Source organism: Hipposideros armiger, unplaced genomic scaffold, assembly GCF_001890085.2.
Source record: "Hipposideros armiger isolate ML-2016 unplaced genomic scaffold, ASM189008v1 scaffold_149, whole genome shotgun sequence".
Classification (NCBI taxonomy): domain Eukaryota; kingdom Metazoa; phylum Chordata; class Mammalia; order Chiroptera; family Hipposideridae; genus Hipposideros; species Hipposideros armiger.
Genome location: NW_017731499.1, coordinates 1,428,298 through 1,448,082, shown reverse-complemented (window position 1 = coordinate 1,448,082; position 19,785 = coordinate 1,428,298). Strand labels below are relative to the sequence as shown.

The window sequence follows — 19,785 nt, the reverse complement described above, 5'->3', positions numbered from 1 at the left end:
CATCACCATATATTTGATACTGTTTACCCTCCTGTACCACTCCCCTCTCTCCTAACCCTCTGGTAACCACTAAACTACTGTCTGTGTCTATGAGTTTTTGTTTCTTCATTTGTTTGTCTTGTTCCTTTGTTGTTTTTAGTTTCATAGTCCACCTATCAGTGAAACTGACGGCACTGAAAGACTAGTTTCTTCCCATCCTCACCAATAGCTCTCCGGAGTAGGGCTTGCTCTCCCTGTTTTCTAAATGGGGTGAAGCAACTTGCCCGAGGTGACCGCTGGCTGGCGGGTCCTCGGCAGCTCTGGCTGGGAGGCCCTGCTGATTTTGCTGACTCAGCTCTCTATTACTTGCAAAAGCGAGTTTAAGCAAGTTGCAAAGAAATATCTCTGGCTCCATAAACCAAGTCCGCTCTACATTTTCTAGACCAGGGGTTGGTAAACTGCGGCTCGCGAGCCACATGTGGCTCTTTGGGTATGTCTGTCTCATAAGTTTGCCGCCCCCTGTTCTAGACCATGTGTTGTCATGACATGGACCACTAGGGGAGTCTCTCCTGTGCAACACTCGTCACCCCTGTCACCCCTAAGTGAAATCCTCTCACCAAATACTACTGCCTCTTAGAGCATGTGTAAGCCTCGAGATAGTGCAGTCATTTGTGTATTTGATCAAAGCCTGTCTCTCCTGGACTGTAAAGCTCCAATACGACAGAAAATACTTAAGATTTTGTATATCCCCAGAGCTAGCACGATGCCAGGTCCAAAGAAAGGGCTTAAGAAACACTTATTGAATGAATCAAAGCAGGGATGGGCCAGACAGGGGCCATGAAAGGGCCCCATTCAATTCAGCTGAACCAATGCCACCACCAACAAAGACAGAAAGTTTCTGGGAACCTTTTCAGAGGCTCGAATGCTCCCTTTAAGAGCAAAATGGCCTAGCCAAGCCATCGTCCACCAGAAAAACCAGAAGGACAAGGCACTCCTGCAATGGTACACCGTGCAGATTGGCATTGCATGCTACCAGGCGACCCTCCAGCCATTCGCTCAGATCTGGCAACAGAGCCGATGACCCAAGGGCAAGGCCAGCCCTACCTGTGTGCCTACTGCCTAAGAACCTGACCGCAGAGCCAGAGGGCTCATGAAGCAGCCGTGGGGTAAAACACGGAGCTCATGTGCTGCGGCAGATGTAGTGACAGACAGACGCTCCATACGCTGCTTAAAGCTGGTAAGATCGATGATAAGAGAGAAGCAGGAACAGGGGCCTTCCAGACCTTGGGGTTGGTAAGGGCACAGGTACAGAGGCAGAAACACAGGGCACGCTGGGGGGAAAGCAGGCGGGACCAGCATTAAGGCAGCCTGGAACTCAGTACATGTGAGCACGAGGACCGGAAGGAGGGCAGGCGAGATGCACAGGGGCCACGCTGGGAAAGCCTCAGGAGAAGTCATGACACTGGTCATCTGGTGTTTTCCTTTGGCAGAGCACAAAACGCACAGACATGCATAAACCACAAACACGCCCTGTTGAGGCCACAGCTGGGTGATAATGTAAAACGTGGGAGATTTTGCATCAAAATGCAGATGCTCAGCTCCTCTGGAAACATGAGGAAGCCTGACAACACTGCATCCACACTCCTGCAGAACTGCAGGCGAGGGTGGGACAGCAGCTGCTCAGAAAGGACGTACACTCTCCAACACGCCACCGTCCCCACCCTTCCCTACTGCTCTCGCATGGGGCCTATGTCCTCACAGATACTCCATGTCCAGCCTCTGTAGCTATTTGTGCCTTAGACAAGGTATTATCCTGTTCTGTCCCCATAACGGTGTCCCACAGATACATACGCTGAGGCCCAGAGTTGTACAATTCCACGTTCAATAACATACAACCAACGAATCCACGCTTAGTACCGACCCCCAGATTTTCCTGGGTACCCATTTCAAGACTCTGGTTAGGTTCCCTGAATCCCGGACCAGCTTAGGCATCATCACTGCCGTAAGCAGAATGTTGGTTTCTGGTTTGACAGAAACGCACAGGTTAACAAAATGAGCCATGGCTTCTTAACAAGGCCAAGAAACAGTCCCAATGCTAATGACTTACACAAGTTCTCGGAACATCCTGTTCAGTCTTAGCGTACATCTCTGACAGATCGCCATTTAGAATGACTTCAGCTAACGAGTTCACCAGGGGTGCATGATGTATAATTAGGAAGACCTGGTGAGAAAGAAGAAATGGGATTTGCATTAAAGCATGCCGTCTTTCAACCTCTTCCTTCCACGATCTGCAGCAAGGCTGGGCTACACAAGTCCTGTGTTACGCAGCAATCCCTGTGATGTAAAAGCCAAAGGATAGGAGAGACCAGGTACACGTTTCTCCTTCTAGGGTGAACGCCTCCTTCATTCAGACTGCTGCCTATTTGGCTGGCTGCTTTTCAGCGGAAGGAAGTACATTATAAGCGAGACTGTCCCTCACGGCTGGGTGAGGCCAAATCCGGCTGAAGTGAAGCAACTTGGGAAAGGAGCAGCCAAACCAGCACACTCCCTCCTCTCCACAGGCATTTCAGTGTCAAATTTGATTATGATAAGACTAGAAGGCACCGGCCCAAGACTTTAGTCATACGGGAAGAAGGGGCCGGCGAGCCTTGTTCCAATCAAGGACTTGGAAAGGGTCAGCCACACAGAGATCCCATCACTGGCATGAATGCTGACCCCGGCGGCGGGCTTCGGCACACCAGGATTCCGTGGCAGCGTGAATAGGCGTGGAGGTTGTGCGGAAGAAAAGCCACACGAGCCAGAGACAGACCTAGTCACGCCAGGATGCAAAATCAGAAGGCACAGGGCCATCTGGGACGGCCCCGCCACCCCACCCTGTTGCCCAACGTGCAGAGGAATGGCTTGAGGAATCGGAGGATGCAAAACTGCCTCACAAAGCTGGCTCAGACACACCTGCAACTTGGGTTGAAAATGTAAAGGTGAAACCAGTATAGCACAACATGGGGTTATCTACTATTTCTGTATAGAAAGGGCGTGTACACACATCCGTATTTGTTTATATGTGCATGGAACAGGGTTTCTCCTCCTTGGCACTGTTGTGGGGGCTGTCCTGTGCATTGTGGGCTATTTGGTGGCATTTCTGGTCTCCCTACCCACCACATGCCAGTGCCACACCCCACACCCCAGTTATGACAACCAAAAATGTCTCCAGACATTGCCAACTGTCTCTTGGGAGAAAACGAGGTGCAAAATCACCCCCAGTTGAGAACCGCTGGCAAAGGACATTTCTGGAAGGACAGAGGAAAACCCTGTAACTACAGTTGTCACCAGGAATAGAAATCAGAGGGGTTGAACAAAAGTAAAAAGAAAGCTTGGTTTTCACCTACTTGAACTTTTTAATAACTTTAAAACAATTTTTTTCAATAAATATTGTAAAAAAAAAACCCAAAAAAACCCAACACGTAAATGCAGAAACAAACACTGGCTGCCTCTGGGGAGTGAGACTGGGTGCCTGGGGTGACAGGGGTCAAGGGGACCTTTCCCTACACGTTATTTTATATTGTTTAAAAAGGGTGAATATATTGTCCAAGAAAATACAGTTCAAATGAAAGGGAGAGGCAGAATAGTCAAATGGCCAGATTACTGCCACACACACAACTTAACCACAAACCTCAGTCACCGAGTTCATTCATTCCACAAACACCTACTGTGTGCTGTGTTTGAAGGTGACCTTAGTGGTCATTTATTCCTTCTTTTAGTCAGCCCACAAACATTCAGTGAGCACCTATTAAGGCCCACCGGACAAAGGCCAGCCGATTCCCGCCTGTGGACGCTCACAATGCTCATTGCTTCCTGGGCTCCGGATGGAGAAAAGTGAGGGGATAGCCAGTCGCTGCTCGGGACGAGGAAGCGTGCACAGGCTCGCCTGTCTGCACCACACTCTCATTACAAGTGACAGTTTAGTTTCAGCAGGACAGACTCCTGTCACACTGAACTAATGTTACTGTGAATTGTCTTGGTTTTGTGGCTGGGCTTGTAAAATAACTGTAGGGATGCTGTGATGTAGGGCTTCAGGACACAGGATATATACCTGCTTCAAGGTTTTCACGCACTTTGGCAACATTATACTAAAGCTAAATGAAAATACTTTTAGGGGAGGAAAGGCCCCGTTATTCAAGTTGAGGAACACCAATTACAAGCTATGCTTTTCGTGAGATACTAAAACGTAATTAGATGCCTGAGCGGCTGCTAGTCCTTCACTAAGAAACAGGAGAAAAGGGGTTCTCAGAGTAAAAAGTATGGCTTGCCCCCTAGCTCCTCGGAGGAGACCCTGCCCGTGCAATACTCCAACAGCCCAAGGGTCCGGAGGGTGCGTTCCATGAGATTCCTGTGGTTGAGCATCTGGCCCACTAGGGTCCTGCCAGACTCCCAGAATCCCAAGCGGGAGATGCTGGCGGATTTGTAATGAGGTGGCAGAAAAAGCTGCCAGGAGAGGCTGGGGTTTGCACTGAGCTCCGTTGCACAGAGGGGCATTCAGAGGGAGTCAGCACCAGTGAAGAGCTCCAAGCACACACAGCCCCCAGAGCAAGACTCTGGGAGTGAGGAGTGAGCGGGCCACCGCAGGCCCTGATTGGAGAGCTGCTGGGAGGAGGCCGGGTCTGCCCCTCTCTCCTCAGGCCAACGGGGGACAGCCCCACCTCAAACTCAAAATGGCCCAGGGACCAAGTTAGAAGGACATTCTCTCAGCAAAGCAAACAAATACCTGTGCCATTGCAGAAGTGAGAACAGAGCTCTGGTCAAACGTTTGACTACTTGACAGTCTAATGAGATGGCCTGGAAGTCTGGACTGCTTGTAATAAAAATATTTTTAAAGTTATGTAACTGGGTCACCATGGAGTTTTTCCCTTCTTGTAAATATTACATAATTACGAGAAGGAAACACACTTGTTTGAGGGGGGAGGCAGACAAATTGGCTCAAGACACAAATCTGGGAACTGAGGCTGCTACAAGATACCTTCCAGAAGGTAATCTGGGAACTAGCGCTATGAGAAAAGCCTTTAAAAACAGCCTGGTTACTGGGAGTTTGTTAAGCCAGGGTTGCTGTGTGTGTGCACACACTGGGTCCTGCAGTTTGGAGCTTATTTCAAAATGCCACAAATAAGACCCAGGCAGGCCACATTTTCAGGGTATTCAGAACACTTCTTGGCTGTTTTTGGAAACCTCAGTTCCCATGGTAAAACTCAACTACCTAAGCGCCAGGTTAGATTTATTTTTCATTTCTTGTTAAATTTCCACCCACTGCCACAAAGAAGATACTAGCACCTCCTCTCGGTGTCTTTCCTTTTATCGTTATTTTATTTAGAGATGGGCGACACTGAGCGAGAAGACAGGGCAATGTGACCTAAGAAATTTCTGAAGGGCAGCAGTGTTCCAAGGCCCCTGACAGTGGCGGGGACCGGGGCCAACGATCAAACATACCTGCGACAGGAGATAGAGTGAAACCGGCAGGCTGATTTTCGGCCGTTCTCCTCCCTAGTGAAGAAGGTTGAGGGAAAAGAGAGAGAGAGAAGTCCACGTCACATAAGTGAGCAGCACAAAAGACATACAGCCAAAAGCCATGTCTGGAGGATAGGCACCCTGCCCCCTGCCTTCCTCCAGGACCCTGAGCTGCTGTGGCCTGGCGCTAGTCACAAGTCTACTCTGCAAAGAAATTCGCAGCCTAACCCCACTCAATGCCCATTTGCAAGACCGTGATTTTTCCACCTGAGAACTCCTTCACCATTAGTCACGGATTAGAGGCTGGAACCAGGAGAAGAACTGGCTCCTTAAATTACCAGGAATGTTCATTTCCCCCAGCTGGGGCACTGAGAGCCTGGCCTGGCCAGAGAGCCCCCCCGGAGGCCTGTTTTCAGAAAGAGCTTTCAAAACGGGGCAGGGAGAGACTGGGACGCTGCAGCCTCGGAAAAGCCCCTCATTTGTACTGAGCGTCGGCTCACGCCAACCCTGTGAGAGCTTCAGGACCTTCCTTTTGCTCAGAGAGGTTAACTGCCTCGTCCAACGTTGCAAAGCGAGGAAAGAGAAGAGGCAGAATTTGAACCTAGATCTGAAAACCCCATTTCCCATGCTTTCTGTCTACTTCTCAGAGCTTCCTCTGCTAGATCTACTTAGGGTTGCAATTTTCGTTCATTGACTCTTTTTTTAGCAAGACTCTCCATCTCCCATCTCCAAAAAGAAAGCTACATCCTTTGGGACACTGTCTGCAGAGGCAGAAGCTCCTGCAGATTAACCAGCTGGCTCTGTCCCACCTCCTGTGGAGGCCTCAGACCCTTAACTCTGGGAGGGAGGGGCAGAAGGCTTCCTCTCCCTGAAGCAGCGTTTCTCATGGGGGAAGCAGTGAACCAGCAGCTCAGAATCCCCTGGGGCGCAGATTAATATGCAGACCTCTGGTCCACCCCAGACACACTGGACCAGCATCTCTGAGGAAGAGAGGAGGATGACACCCGAGGATGTGCACTTGAACAGGCCCTCTCCCCACGAGGGAGGCGGAGCCTGCTAGCTGGGGACAGTAACTGTCCTGGGAGCTTTTCCTAAGTGTGCTCAGTCCTTCCCATCCATTCTGTGCAAGTGTTGTGGTTGCCTGGATCTTCTCCAAATCAATTAGCTCTGGCAAGTACCAGAAAAAGTTACCAGGGATGAGGACACCTCAAGAGAAGGATGCAGAGAAGCCAAAAGCCTAAATTCATAGAGGTTTCCTGTTTCATTCTGATGTCAGTATTCTTTTCTCATTCACTTTTACAGGTTTTACAGCCTACACACACACACACACACACACACACACACACACACACACACGCACACTTCCTCTCTCTCTCCCAACCCCCTTTCCCTCCCTCAGGAAATAAGAGGAAAGGACGTGAAGCCCTTGGTCCTCAAAGCCTAGGTCCCTTGCAAAGCTCAGCCCTATGCAAGGTGATGGTTCATCCCCCTTCTGAAGGTGACCTTCAGCCCGCAGGAACAACGGGACCAGGCCCCAAGCCCCACCTTGTCCTGGTTCTCCAGTGAGTACACGTAGAGGGGCAGGAAGAGTCTGTTGAGCAGGTGGTCCGTGAGCACGTCGTTGAGGAACTCACAGTTGATGATCAAGATGTCATTGAGATAGTGCAGGTGGTCCAGGTGCTCAGCTACCAGGTCACTCAGTTTGCCCCGATTCCGGTGCCTGCCAAGAGGAATGGCCACCTCAGCCCGAAACCCGAAGCTCAGAGCCCTTGGGCCTGGAATCAATGGCCTAAGACTTGGGTCACTGGGGCGTGTTCGTTCATTCAATGAATATTTGAGCTAGTTTTGAGAGACACCTATCCTGGTAGGATACACAAAGGCAAAATGGGCAGGTCCACTCTAATCGACTTCAGGGGACTCCTGGGGTTCCCCCATCCTCTGGGGGCCTCAGTATAACTCACTCCTCTTACCACCACCACCACAAACAAGATGGGTAAACAAGGCCAAAACCAGCTGAGCTCTCAGCGAGCTATTTCACAAAACTAGCCACTAGCCAACGTGGCGAGATCCCCTGACTCCCAAGATAAGTGGTATTATTGGAGCAATAAATCCTCGCTAATGAACGTGCTCCAGAGATCTGAAGAGAAACGCAGGCCTCAGCAGCTGCGTGGGACCCGCTGGCTCCGACTAGAAGTGGGGCAGAGCGCAAGGACGTGACATCCCAACCCAGGCCCCAGGAGGGCTGCCTCCTCCCAGTGAAGAACAAGGTCGGGCTCCACGTGAGTCAGTCTCAACCTCGCCAAGGGTGGAGCCCCCAGAAGGGGCACACTGTCCCTACTCCCAGAGGGGTATACGCTGCAAAGAGCAACCTAGATAGGGAAGACATTTTGTTTGTATTACAGGTATTCCTCACGTAATAGATGGCCATTTTAGAAGACAGAGAATTAAAGAAGAAAATAAAAGTACAAAGAAATCTAAGTCTCCTACATATAGTCCCACCACTAACAGATATGCTGGGACTTGGGACTCTACAGCCTGTTTTTCCACACTCTGTCTCCCCACAGTCACATCTAAAATGCAGGTGATCAATTTTGCGTCTTTTACGTAATTTTGGATAATTATTCCTTATTATACTTTAATATTTATTAATAGTAAATATTTAGAGCAAATACGTGTTGGAAAGTCTGGCAGTATAATGAGCACCTAGGGGCGCATGGCCCACTGGAGACCTAGAACATTTATACACCATGTTTCGCAAGCTTTTACCCCACTTAAGATGCTGTGGGAATTTTTCTTTAGCACGATATTTAATGCACTTCACTTTTTAAACCTTTACTTAAAATAATATCTTATTGAATCGATGCATATGGGTTTAAAAATCAAACAGTACTGATAATCTGATAGCAAAAATAGCAGGTCCTGGCCCAGCCTTTCCCACCCCGGCCCACTCCCCAGAGGAGGCGGGTTTTAGCTCTTTTAGTTGTTTCTGTGGATAGTTCCTCCCATATTTCTATAAAATCTGTGAGGACCTCTATTTTGTGACTGAGCCATTTCAGATATTATGTCTTGACCTCCTGTTAGGACAGAGCCCTTTGTGTTCCATCCAACCAATGGTTACCAACAATTGTATTATCATAACCATTCACTGCAGGGCCAGAGGATTAGGGGTTTATGTCCTTCCTTGTATAACTTTTTCTTCTTTTCCTGGAGTTAAGTGCCTCCTATGTTTCACATCCATGGCTGTTCATATCCATTTGGGTCCTTATGTTCCCAAATGCTGTCAGATCTGCCATCCACCTATCTTTGCTTCTTTCTCAATATCAGAACAAATATTCTCTCTCTCTACCCACCCCCCCAGGAGACCTCCCTCCTGGGCCCCTTTATTGTCCTGACCTCCACGTAAGTGCGCCTCTCACCAGGTCTGTGCAAAGCTGTTACTCTGGGACAGTGGTTCTAAGCTGATGGCAATTTTGCCTTATAGGAGACATTCGGCCATGTCTGGGGAGGTATTTGGTTGTCACAGCTGGAAAGGGGGTGCTACTGGCCTCTAGTGGGTAGAGGCCACGGATGCTGCTAAACACCCTACAGTGCACAGGACGGCCCTCTAGCAGAGAATGATCTGGTTCAAAAGACCAATAGTGCTGAGTTTAAGAACTTCTGTTCTGAAACTTCTATTCATCATTCTGAGGTCCAAATTGCCGTCTTAATTTTTTCTTAAAACACATTTACTGAAATATAATTCACATACCATAAAATTCACCTACTTAAAGTATACAATTTAATGGTTTTAGTATATTCACAGAGTTGTCCAACCATCATCACAATCAATTTCAGAAAATTTTTATCCCTTTGCCCCCCAAAAAAGACCTATACTCATAGGCAGTCACTTCCCATCTCCCCCACACACACACACACAAACCCCCTCCTCCAGCCCTAGGAAACCCCTGATCTACAAATCTCTGGATTTGCCTATTCTGGGCATTTCACATAAAAGTCATCATATTAGGTTGTTGGAAAAGTCATGAGATGTTGTTTCTATGTTTTTCGTTGCAAAAATGCATCATGACTTTGCTGACAACCCAATATATTATGTGGTCCTTTGTCTGGCTTCTTTCACTGAGCATAATGCTTTCCAGGTTCATCCGCGGTGTAGCATGTTTCAGGGCTTTGTTCCTTTTTGCTGCCGGACACTACTCCACTGTATGCGAATACCACATTTTGTTGCCGGACACTACTCCACTGTATGCGAATACCACATTTTGTTTATACATTCACCAGCTGAGGAGTCATCTTAATCTATTACCAGCTCCTAGCACCCTATCTGTGGGTGCACTGAATTTACTTACCCTAACCCCCTCTGGGAGGCATATGAGTTGTTTCCAACTTTCCATTGTTATAAAAAGTAGACAGGTGGGTGGGACCTTTCAGAGCTTGAAGTCCATAGTCTGCCTACACATAGGCGGGTAAGTTTTGTTCTAATGTTTATTTTCCCTCCATGAAAAGGAAATGCTCCCCTAGCCACTCTGTCTACCTAACAAGCACCCCGGGAGGTCACTTACTCCTCATCAGTCTGCACACAGTTGTCAAGTTCGATCACGTGGCTGCCGATGAACCAGACCAAATTGGAGAAGTAAGGGACAGCGGTTTTATCTCTGATATAGTGTAGCATGGCCTGGTTATCCACTGAGAAAATTCACAAGAGAAGAGAGAAAAAAGTCAAGCTACCAAAAATAACTTGGGGGAGATCACAATTTTTAAAAAACCACAATGAAAAAGCCCTCTACTGTAATCTGAATCTTTTCTGTCTTTCCTGGAAATACTTGGAAATCGTTATCTTATTCATAAAACCACATTCATCAAGGCAGTTCTTATGCTATTTTTACCATTAATAAAATTAATTAACTGGGCTAAACATGAATAGTGCATTACTACTGCTCAGCAGTGTGTTTAGCTAGACTGCAATGAAAGCTACACCATTCTCCAGCAAGTTCCCTGTGTTTACATGTAAGTATAGGCTAAGAAGGCAGAAAACCAGAGGTTAATAACTTACATGACACTGGAATAAGGAACACGGGAATCGTCATTGAAGGAAAGGCAAAAAACAGACAACGGTTAACAGGGTTAGGAACTGGGATGGTGAGACAGCTGCTCAGAGGGACAGAGCTAGGGCAGGAGGCATCTAAACCGAAAGACACAGGTTAAAAGAGAACAAGCGTAAACAGAACAGGAGGCGGCAGAACTGCAGCCTGGACCAGGTCGCAAACTCAGAAGCCTGCAGTGCGCCGGGCCAGTGCCTCAGCGAGGGAAGCTTCAGGTGGGGGTGTGGGAGCGCGACCCCTCAGGGGGCAGCTGCTTCTCAGCTTCTCAGCAGCAGCTCACCACTGGCAGTGGGCTTGGAAGAGCCGAAACTCCATTCTCAAGTCAGAAATCCAGATTGTTACCCATAATCTCCCAGTTTTTAAATACTGGCAACTACATAGTTTTCATAAAATATCGAAGCCAATTAAAACCTGTCTGAGGGCTGGATTCCGCTCTCAGGCCCTTAGTTTGCGACCTGTGGATGGACCCCACTGGGCTCTTAGAAAGGCTCTTCAATTAAACAGAATCCCTGAACTAGGTAGGCAGCAGGGCGTCCCTGGGGAGCTCCCACCCCCTCCCAATCAGAGGTCATCTCAAGTAACAACATAGTAACTCCTGAAGGTCAAAGTCCTTTGGTCCTTGAGAAAATACTGGTAGTCCCAGCTCCAGTGTAGTGATTACAGGGAAAATAACCCTGGCTTACGGCAGAGAAGGCATCGCCTTGGAGGGCAATTCCAGGTCAGGAAACTTGTGAGCAGCCAGCCTTTGTGCTGGGGCGGGCAGGGAGCTTTGGAAGGCTTTCTCCTGGAGGCAATGATTTGGGCATAAAGTACATCTCGAAAGAAAGGAGGAATTTGTCGGGCTTGGCCGCTGGTTGAGAATACAATACTGCCCCCTGCTGTTCATGACTGGGGGGTGGGGGAGGATGCTTTTGTATATTATTTAAAGATACCATACCCCCTGGAAGTCTGTTTTTACAGGCCAAAACACAAAAATTTAAATCTAACCTTTAAAAAACAACTCGCTTTATCTAATCATCACACGGCTGCTCCGAGTCCCATGTGTGCCTCTCGTAGGACACTACTGCTTCTGCGTATCAGCCCTAAGGTTTCAGCAAGCAGGGCTGAGTGTGCCGGGAAAAGGCAGTGGGACAGAATGTCTGGATGTCTGGGAAGGCCCAGCTCAATGTTCAGTGACCACAGGCCTTTGGTGAGCCAAGCAACCACAGCTATAATAAAAGGGCTCCCAGAGACCTGTATGCACAGACACCTGAGAGCGAGCCCTGGCTGCCAAGGTAGACATCACAAGGAAAACCTACCTTTGTAGACATTCAGAGTGATGGTTCTTACGGCAATTCTAACCATGCTTTCGGGGTGATTGAAAAACTTGATGGCTTCTGTGTACAGGGCAAAGTCATTGGTGTGCTGAAAGAAAGAAGGGCCACAAGGAGTCACAATCCCGGGGGACGGGTCTGCCTCCCAGCCCAGCTTTCTGAGCTCTAGCAGGGACTTCAGGAAAAGGCCAAAACCTGTTACCAGCGTGAACACTCGCAATGGGGGCTGTGGGAAGGGATGAAGAGGCGAGACCACGGAAGAAACAGAAGAGGGTCCAGACCAGGGCTCACGGTCTGTTCTGCCACTTCTTGCCTGTGTGATGTGGTATTTCTAAGCCCCTGTTTCTTCATCTAGAAAACGGGGATGATAATTCCCACTTCATAACTGCTAGGACTAAATGAGATTATGTCCCACACAGTGCTGACCCCAGCGCCTGATAACCGAATAGGCGCCCAGTGGAAATGCTAGTTGTTATTATTAGACGCTGCTTAAAAAGGCAAGTGTCAAGTTTTACCATATTCAGAATCTCTCTTGGCTATTATAGATTTCTCTATTTGGAAATACTAAAACTGTAACATGTTCATGGAGGAGGAAGGTCTTGGGAATCTTCTGACATGAAAAAGACCATCAGAACAGACCAAAACAGTTCAGAACCGCAGAACTCCACTGTTGGAGCCTTAGGGAAAAGAGCACCACAGGGTCCGGGCCCGGGGCCTCGCAGTGACCTGCTCTGCTGCCCTCTTCTGGCCAGTTTTTCCACATGGCTCTGGAGCCCATGGGAGGGCACCCACAAGCAGTAAGGGCATGGGGAAGAGGCCACCTCCAGCGAAGTGCCAACCGTCTAGTAAGGGCAAAACGACTTTGAGCACTAGAAGTCCAGAGTACCTGTACCGAGTGGTAGCTGCTGTACTGGCCCACAGAAAAGAGGACACCAAGCCCACTCCCCTGGCGACTAGCAGGGTGTTCTTCCAGGAGCACCCCTCAGGCTCCAGAATCCCAGAAGCCTGCCCCCCCAGGTGGGTGCACACAGCCCGGATGCACCTGAGTGGAAGGAGAACCTGGCCCCCTCTGGCCTGAACGTCGCAGGGGATTTTCTTCCACCTGGGAGAGCCCGGAGAATGCTAATGCCATCCATCTGGTCTCTGGATGCGTTTATTGAGCACCTACTATGTGCCGAGTGTGAGGCCACACAATGTTAATTTTTCAAACTGCCACACATTTTGTGGCTGGCAGCTAGTATATCTTCCCTTTGAGGCCAGCTCTTCCCCACTACTCATCTTGACAAAGGAAATTAAGATTCAGGCTGCTGTTGCTGCATCATATGGGAACAGTCAGATGGATTCTGCCCAAACTCAGAGGGCATGTTTGGGACTACAGCCTAACTTCAAATCCAGGCTGGACAGCATACATAACCACCAATCAGAAGACACCTGCCACGTGGCTGTGTGATAGCTGCCCTCCAGGGTGGCCCAATGACCCCGACCTCCTCGGCTCACACACTTGTGTCATCCTCTCCCACAATGAGTCAGAGCCGGCCCCTGTGGCCTAAAGAATAAATATGGTAGAGGTAACAGTGTGTGGCTGCTGATGCTGGGTCATCATGCTTTGGACTCCTGGATTAGTCATTCTGGGGGAAGCCAGCCATCATGCCATGAGGACCCTCAGGCAGCCTCTGGAAAAGCCCACATAACCGAGGCTTCCCCACAACAGCCTGTACCAACTGGCCAGCCATATGAGCGAGCCACTCTGGAAGCAGGTCCTTCAACCCCAATCCAGCCTTCAGATGAGGGCTGCCCCACAGGGTACCAAACCAGAGATACCCTGCCAGGCCACTCACAAATTCCAGAAACACTGTGTGATAAATACGACACAATTATGACCACTGACACATAAGAGGTCTGCTGGGAGGCTTCTGGGAAAGAAGTTTTTTTTGGAAGTTAAAAAGGGACACAAAAAGGGAAGTGATCTCATCAGCCCTTTTAGCAGTGGAATGTGAGCATGTGATGTTTGGAGCTGCTGCAGCCATTCTGAGACCATGAGGCGTTGAGCCTCAGGATGAAAAAGGCTGGGTCCTTGATGAAGTGGTTGAGCCACAAGATGAACCAGCCCCAGGGCAGCTGGCATCTTCGGTACATGAGACAAATAGACCTTATTGTTCAAGTTACTTTTAATTGTGAAAATGACAGCAATGTACTTATCTAAATTTCTAGTAATTCTCTCAAGGAATACCAGGGATGTTAACTTGTAAAGAATAGCAGTGGCTACGATTTTAGGGAGCCAGGCACAACCTAGGTGTTTAACTCAAATCCCTGGAAAATCCTGTAAGGTATATATTATCCTCCCCATTTCTCAGAGGAGGAAACTGAGGCTCAGAGGACTGGGACTTCTCTAAAGTCACACAGCAGGGAAGTGGCAAAGCTGAGTCTGACTGGAGTTCCTGTTTTTCCCACAGAGCAACACGACCCCAAGTCAATTTCCAAGCACTTCTCCCTGCCAAGTATAATGCTCTCAGGTCGCACAAATTGAATTTTACATGCAAACTGGAGAGGTAACTTATTACATTCAAAAAAATTTTAAGCGTGCCAAGGCCAGTGTTGCTATGAAAATCAGGAAATAGTGAGTGCATAAGTGCTTCGTAAACAGACAGAAGGCCCCAGGAAGATGCAGTTCGGACCGGCTAGCTTTCTACCCAGCTACACCCCTTTGGCAGTTACTCACCTCGTTGTAAAAAAAATGGACAGTGTGGTTGTTGAGTTTTAACGAAAGTGTTTTCAGGAACGATATATAATATGCCATAATCTCCTCATCGGAAAAGTCAAACTTATGGACGATGATAGAATTTACATAGTTATTAGAGAGCAAATAATCTAGAGGGAGAAAAACAAAACAAAACAGGAAAACAGGTTAATTCGTGCTAGAGGAAAGACGAGCAGAGAAAGTCAGCTAGCAAGCAGAGGACCATGCAAATGTGCCCGAACCAGACAAGCTTCTGGGTGGGTGGGGTTACACAAGCCAACAGAAGCCAACCTAACCTTTAACCAGCAAAGAAATCAGTCACAACGTGCAGTCACTAGAAAGTTCAAATGCAATGCCAGAGAGAGGCCTGGGTTACCCCTCCCTCCCACACCAAACAGAAAGGAACACTTGAACATTTTCTTTCGCTGCCACCAGTCCCACACAGAGCTGGGCGTGGGGCAAATGAGTTGGTGCGTGGGCATTTCACAAACCACCCACGGATGAAGGTAAAAAGCACTGTATTTCATTAATATAAAAAGCTGCCCCATTTTGCAATCAAAGGTCACCCCGTCATCTCTGAACGCCACAAGGGGCCTCACATGGTGTTCCCTCCCTGTATAGCAACATGATTTCATGCAAGCCACTTCATGTTGCAGCACTGGACTGAGTGCTGTACATTATAATTGTCATCATGATTCTGGAGCATAAGTCTCCTTCTTCCCATTTTGCAGAAGAGTAAAACAAGCTCAGAGAGGGTGATTAATTTGCCCGAGAACACAGAGACAGTCAGTCGCAGAGATGGGATTCAAACTCAGGTCTGATGTCGAAGCCCGTGTTCCTGGGGGCCAACAATGAAAACTGGGTGATGAGGGTTCTTGGGGCACTGGGGCCATCCCCTCCAAGCTCCCAGCCCCGGCCCCTTGCAGAAATGTAGGCCCAGACTGGTGATAGCTTCTGACTGTGCAAGGGAAGCTGGGAATCAGATTTTAATGCTGCAGTCACCTGACTTTGAAAGGTTGGCCACTATATCAGCTAGTTTTTAAAGCTATGCTGGCCAGCAACTCAGGTATATAGACCAGCTGCAGCCCTGCAGTTCTTGGCACTGGGCCCTCGTTGGACCTGTTATCCTCTGAGTCCTCACCAGCCACCCTGCAAAGCAGGCTCTGCCGTCCCCACTGTTTGTGCCCTGGGCTGCCGGCCTGGGAGCTCTGCACCATCCCACCTGCCTCCCAGCAACCGGGTGAAGGCAGAACATGATGCACCTACAGGCAGACGCGCGCGGCAGTAGAGCGGAGCAATTCAGGCTTCGCTACTCAAAGTCTGGGCCTCAGACTGGCAGCAAAGCATCACCTGGAGCTTGGCAGACACGCTGAATCTTGGGACCCAGCCCTAACCTCCAGTCAGATCTCAGGTGGTCCCTGCACTCTGCGTTAAAAAACCATACGGGGCTTCCTATCATCACGGGTGTGGGATGCACCACTGGTTTCAAACGTGGACTTGGATCCACACTGCCTCTGCCATGTCCTGGCTGGGTGACCTTAGGCAAGCCGCTTATCCTCCCCACTGCCCAGTATCCTTGTCTGAAAACTAAAATAGCAGTACCTTCCTTAGGGGGCTGTTGTGAGGATTAAAGAAGATAATGCAAGAAAAGCAGTAAGAACACTGAGGGGACACAAAGTCAGCACTCATAACATTACTGCCATTACTCTTCCTATTATCATTTGGAGAGTCATCATCTCCACCACCATATTTCCCAGGACTGCTCTCAGGTGAATCAGAAAGAAACCATTAAGTTATATGGCACCAAAGAGGTACCTAATTTCGGCCAAAGACTGTCTGGAATCACCAAACACAACACCTAGAGCCATCCGGGAGCCCAGGGCCATGCGAGGCCACAGCATGCATGGGCTGGATGCAGCCGGGTCCTCCTCAGATTTAGCTCTCCAGAAAAGCACACTGGGGATCCTGGCTTTGCAGACAGTCCGTGGAATATCTTAAAATGATGAGAACAATTCCTGATGAGAACAATTCCTGAGGCAGACCCTGGAGGCTGCTCTGAGAGAGGCGGCAGCGGGGCTGGGGTGAGGGCCTAAGAATCTTACTGTGTTTAAAAATGAAGCTACACGAATCACAGATCTTGAGGGTACAGCCTGATGTGTGTGGAAATGTCCATATAGATGAATGGTAAGTCCATGTACCTATGTACTCACATACACATACACACCTCCCGAATCCTAGGTGTCCAGCTTGATGAATGTTTACAAATACAGACACCGTAAGCACCACCCGGATCAGACCAGCACGTTTCCTGCTCCCAGAGGCTCCTCAGGCCCCTGCCCAGGCATTACTCGCTCTCCAAAGGCAACCCCCAGTTTGACTTTCATCACTTTTTCTTCATCACTGTGAACTGGTTTTGCCTGTTCTTGAACTTCATACACATGGAGTCACACAGTACGCACGCTCCTTGTCTGGCCTCTTTCACTCACCACATCTGAGAGTTATTTGCAGTGGCAGCAGTTCATTCCTTTTTTTCCTTTGTGCTAGATAGTATCCCATGCTTTGAACAGTCCACAATCCACCCAGCTAGAACCTGAACTTGCCACAAGCAGCCTAGGTGATACTGATGCCTAGAGCTCTTCCTTTTCATCCTGTCATTCTGTCTGTGGTTGGGGTTGAGTGCGCTGGCAGAAAGAACTGTTGAGATGTCATGTTGAGCCCTGTTGTGACTGGCTAGTGGCTTCCGGGTCACCAGAGGCACAGACGCCAATGCTGGCAGCTTCAGAGGTGTGACCATGAGCCTCTCAGCTGCATTCTTTAGCTGGAAAAGCCACATGCTCCAATCATTGCCCAACGGGGACTTTTCCACAAGATGACTCTGTGGGTGGTGGGGCCAGCATGGGGACAGCGGAGGTGCCTCTATTATTTGGCTGGGATTTTTCTCCTACCCGCTCACCGTGTGGCCGACTTTCTGTGGTATCCTTTTATAATAAACCCAGGCGTCTATAAGTAATCTCAGTCTCTCAGGCCTTCTGTCACTTATGTCACAGGCAACAGGTGCACTCGTGAAATGGCTCCTCGTAATAGTGAGAATCCGGAAACCACCTAAATGCCCGTGGTCAAGTTAAATACGTTACGGCCCAGCAAAATGCAGCTCTTGAGCCAAATTAGGTAAGGATATGTGAATGGACAATCAGAGCTAAGATACACTGGTAGGCTGGGGAAAAATAAAGCAAACAGCAAAATGGTATGTGCACACTCAACTGTTAGGGTGAGAGTCTACAGAACTTTTGCTTTCTATTTTTTTGTAATGTTTGTTTTTTTGTTTGTTTGTGTTTGGTTGTTGTTTTATAATGAGGACATTTCCTTTCAATAATTATAAAAATAAAGGCAAAAGCCATCTATCCTTCTCACCCCCTCACCCCACTTCCCCACCCCCATAAATCCAAGTTCTGTAAAAAGGCAGTGATTTCTGCCACTTTAACGGGGCTTCTAAAAGCACTCTGGTAAATTGCCCGTAAAGGCAGCGGCATTATTGCAGCAGGCACCCACCCTTTTTAGACCTGCTACAAGAAAAGCCATGTGGTCCAGAAAACCCAGAATTTTTAATTGTCCCAACCGTCATCTTTAATCCAGTAGCCCTGTGGCAAGCTGGGCTTAGAAAGGGCTCTCAGAGGACACACATTTGGGGGGACACTGGGGTTTAATGATAAAACCAGCTCTTCCGGGCACTTCTATCTGCCAGACCCCCATACTACGCTCTGCACACACACTGTCACGCTTAATCGGGAAACCACTCCATCCCCAGGTACTAGGATTATCACCTATTTCACAGAAAGAGAAACTGCAGCTTGGAGCACTCGCTTCCCAGAGGACAAGCTGGGAAAATGTGCCTAACCAGCCTGGGGCCTGGCTGAGTCTGAGTCCAGGGCCTGCACCACTGAGCTGGGTCTTCCCCTCTTGGAGTTTTCAGAAACCACACATAATTCCTATCCAGCATAACGAAAGCTGATAACACGGGATATCACTTAGGGAGAGTGAGTCAACTCACAGTCATCCAGCAGTGTGAGGAGAGTCCCTGGGACAGCGGCACCATCTAGTGGCCGCTTCGAGAACCACCATGGGGCACCCTTTCCTACCTGTCCCTCCCTCCCCAAAGGAAGGCCAATAACACCATCTCTACCTCCTTCCACCCACCGGAAACTTTTCTCAACCCTGTCTTGAGGACCTACAGCCTGCCTCGGACACAGGCATTCAGTCACTTGTCTTCTCTTCCCTACTTTCTGTGGGCAGGGCCTGGGGCTTGCTGTGGCCATCTTGGAATAATAAATATGTGGGTGGCCAAGCCCCAAGGATTAGGAGGTAAATCGGGGTTTCTCGCCCTCAGCACTACTGACACTTGGGCTAAATAATTCTTCATTGGGGGGCTGTCCTGTGCACTGTAGGATGTTTAGCAGCACCCCTGGTCTCGACCCACGAGATGCCAGCAGCACACCCCCACCACCACCACCATTACCACGACCAAGAATGTGTCCAGACATTGACAAATGTTCGCTGGGGGCACAATCACCCCCAGGTGAGGACCACTGAGCTAACTCACCTGGGCTGAGCGCCTTCTCGCTTTTGGCTTTGCTAGAGCTGCCTCCTTGGGTCAGTGACTCAAACTCTCTGGGTGTTAAATGACAGCTGTGACAGCACCTGCCTTTTTTTGGGGTTGAGTGTCGGGGGGAGTTGTTTCAAATGAAGAACTGGGGGAATGGTGAGGGCTGGGAACAAGCACTGAGTCACACACGTGCCCGTCGGGCAGGTGCCACAGCCCACGCCCTTACACACATCATGGCCAAGTTCTTCCTGCCCCTGCTGCTTCCAATGCTTGTTTTGTTGGCTGATTGATTATTCAGCACCTCCCAATTCTTTAAAAACAAATTATAAAGAAGAAACGCAAATGCCCCACAATCACTCAGCAGTGGGGGGGGGGGAGGGGAGCCCTCTCCTAGCCTCACAGTACCTACTGTGCAGGGATAAACATGGTGTTATGAACTGAACTGTGTGCCCCCCAAAATCCTATACTGAAGTCCTAATCCCCAATGTAAATGTATTTTGGAGATAAGGCCTTAGGTAGGTAATTAAGGTTAAATAATTAAATAAGGTCATAGGGTAGGGC

The 19,785-nt window shown here is 48.9% G+C and overlaps 1 protein-coding gene across 6 annotated transcripts in view; it reads right to left on the bottom strand.

The window, feature by feature from the left end:
* CLEC16A (C-type lectin domain containing 16A) overlaps positions 1 to 19,785 on the bottom strand; it is a 225,531-nt gene that overhangs the window by 169,567 nt on the left and 36,179 nt on the right. For 4 of the 6 annotated variants that reach the window (XM_019650914.1, XM_019650919.1, XM_019650917.1 and 1 more), the window contains exons 4-10: positions 14,607 to 14,755; positions 11,873 to 11,978; positions 10,526 to 10,531; positions 10,035 to 10,158; positions 7,021 to 7,195; positions 5,458 to 5,511; positions 2,087 to 2,200 (exon numbers count right to left, since the gene is read on the bottom strand). In XM_019650914.1, coding sequence (XP_019506459.1) covers positions 2,087 to 2,200; positions 5,458 to 5,511; positions 7,021 to 7,195; positions 10,035 to 10,158; positions 10,526 to 10,531; positions 11,873 to 11,978; positions 14,607 to 14,755 — 728 coding nt within the window. The remainder of the gene's footprint in view (positions 1 to 2,086; positions 2,201 to 5,457; positions 5,512 to 7,020; positions 7,196 to 10,034; positions 10,159 to 10,525; positions 10,532 to 11,872; positions 11,979 to 14,606; positions 14,756 to 19,785) is intronic. The other 2 variants (XM_019650916.1, XM_019650918.1) reach the window with 1 other exon arrangement.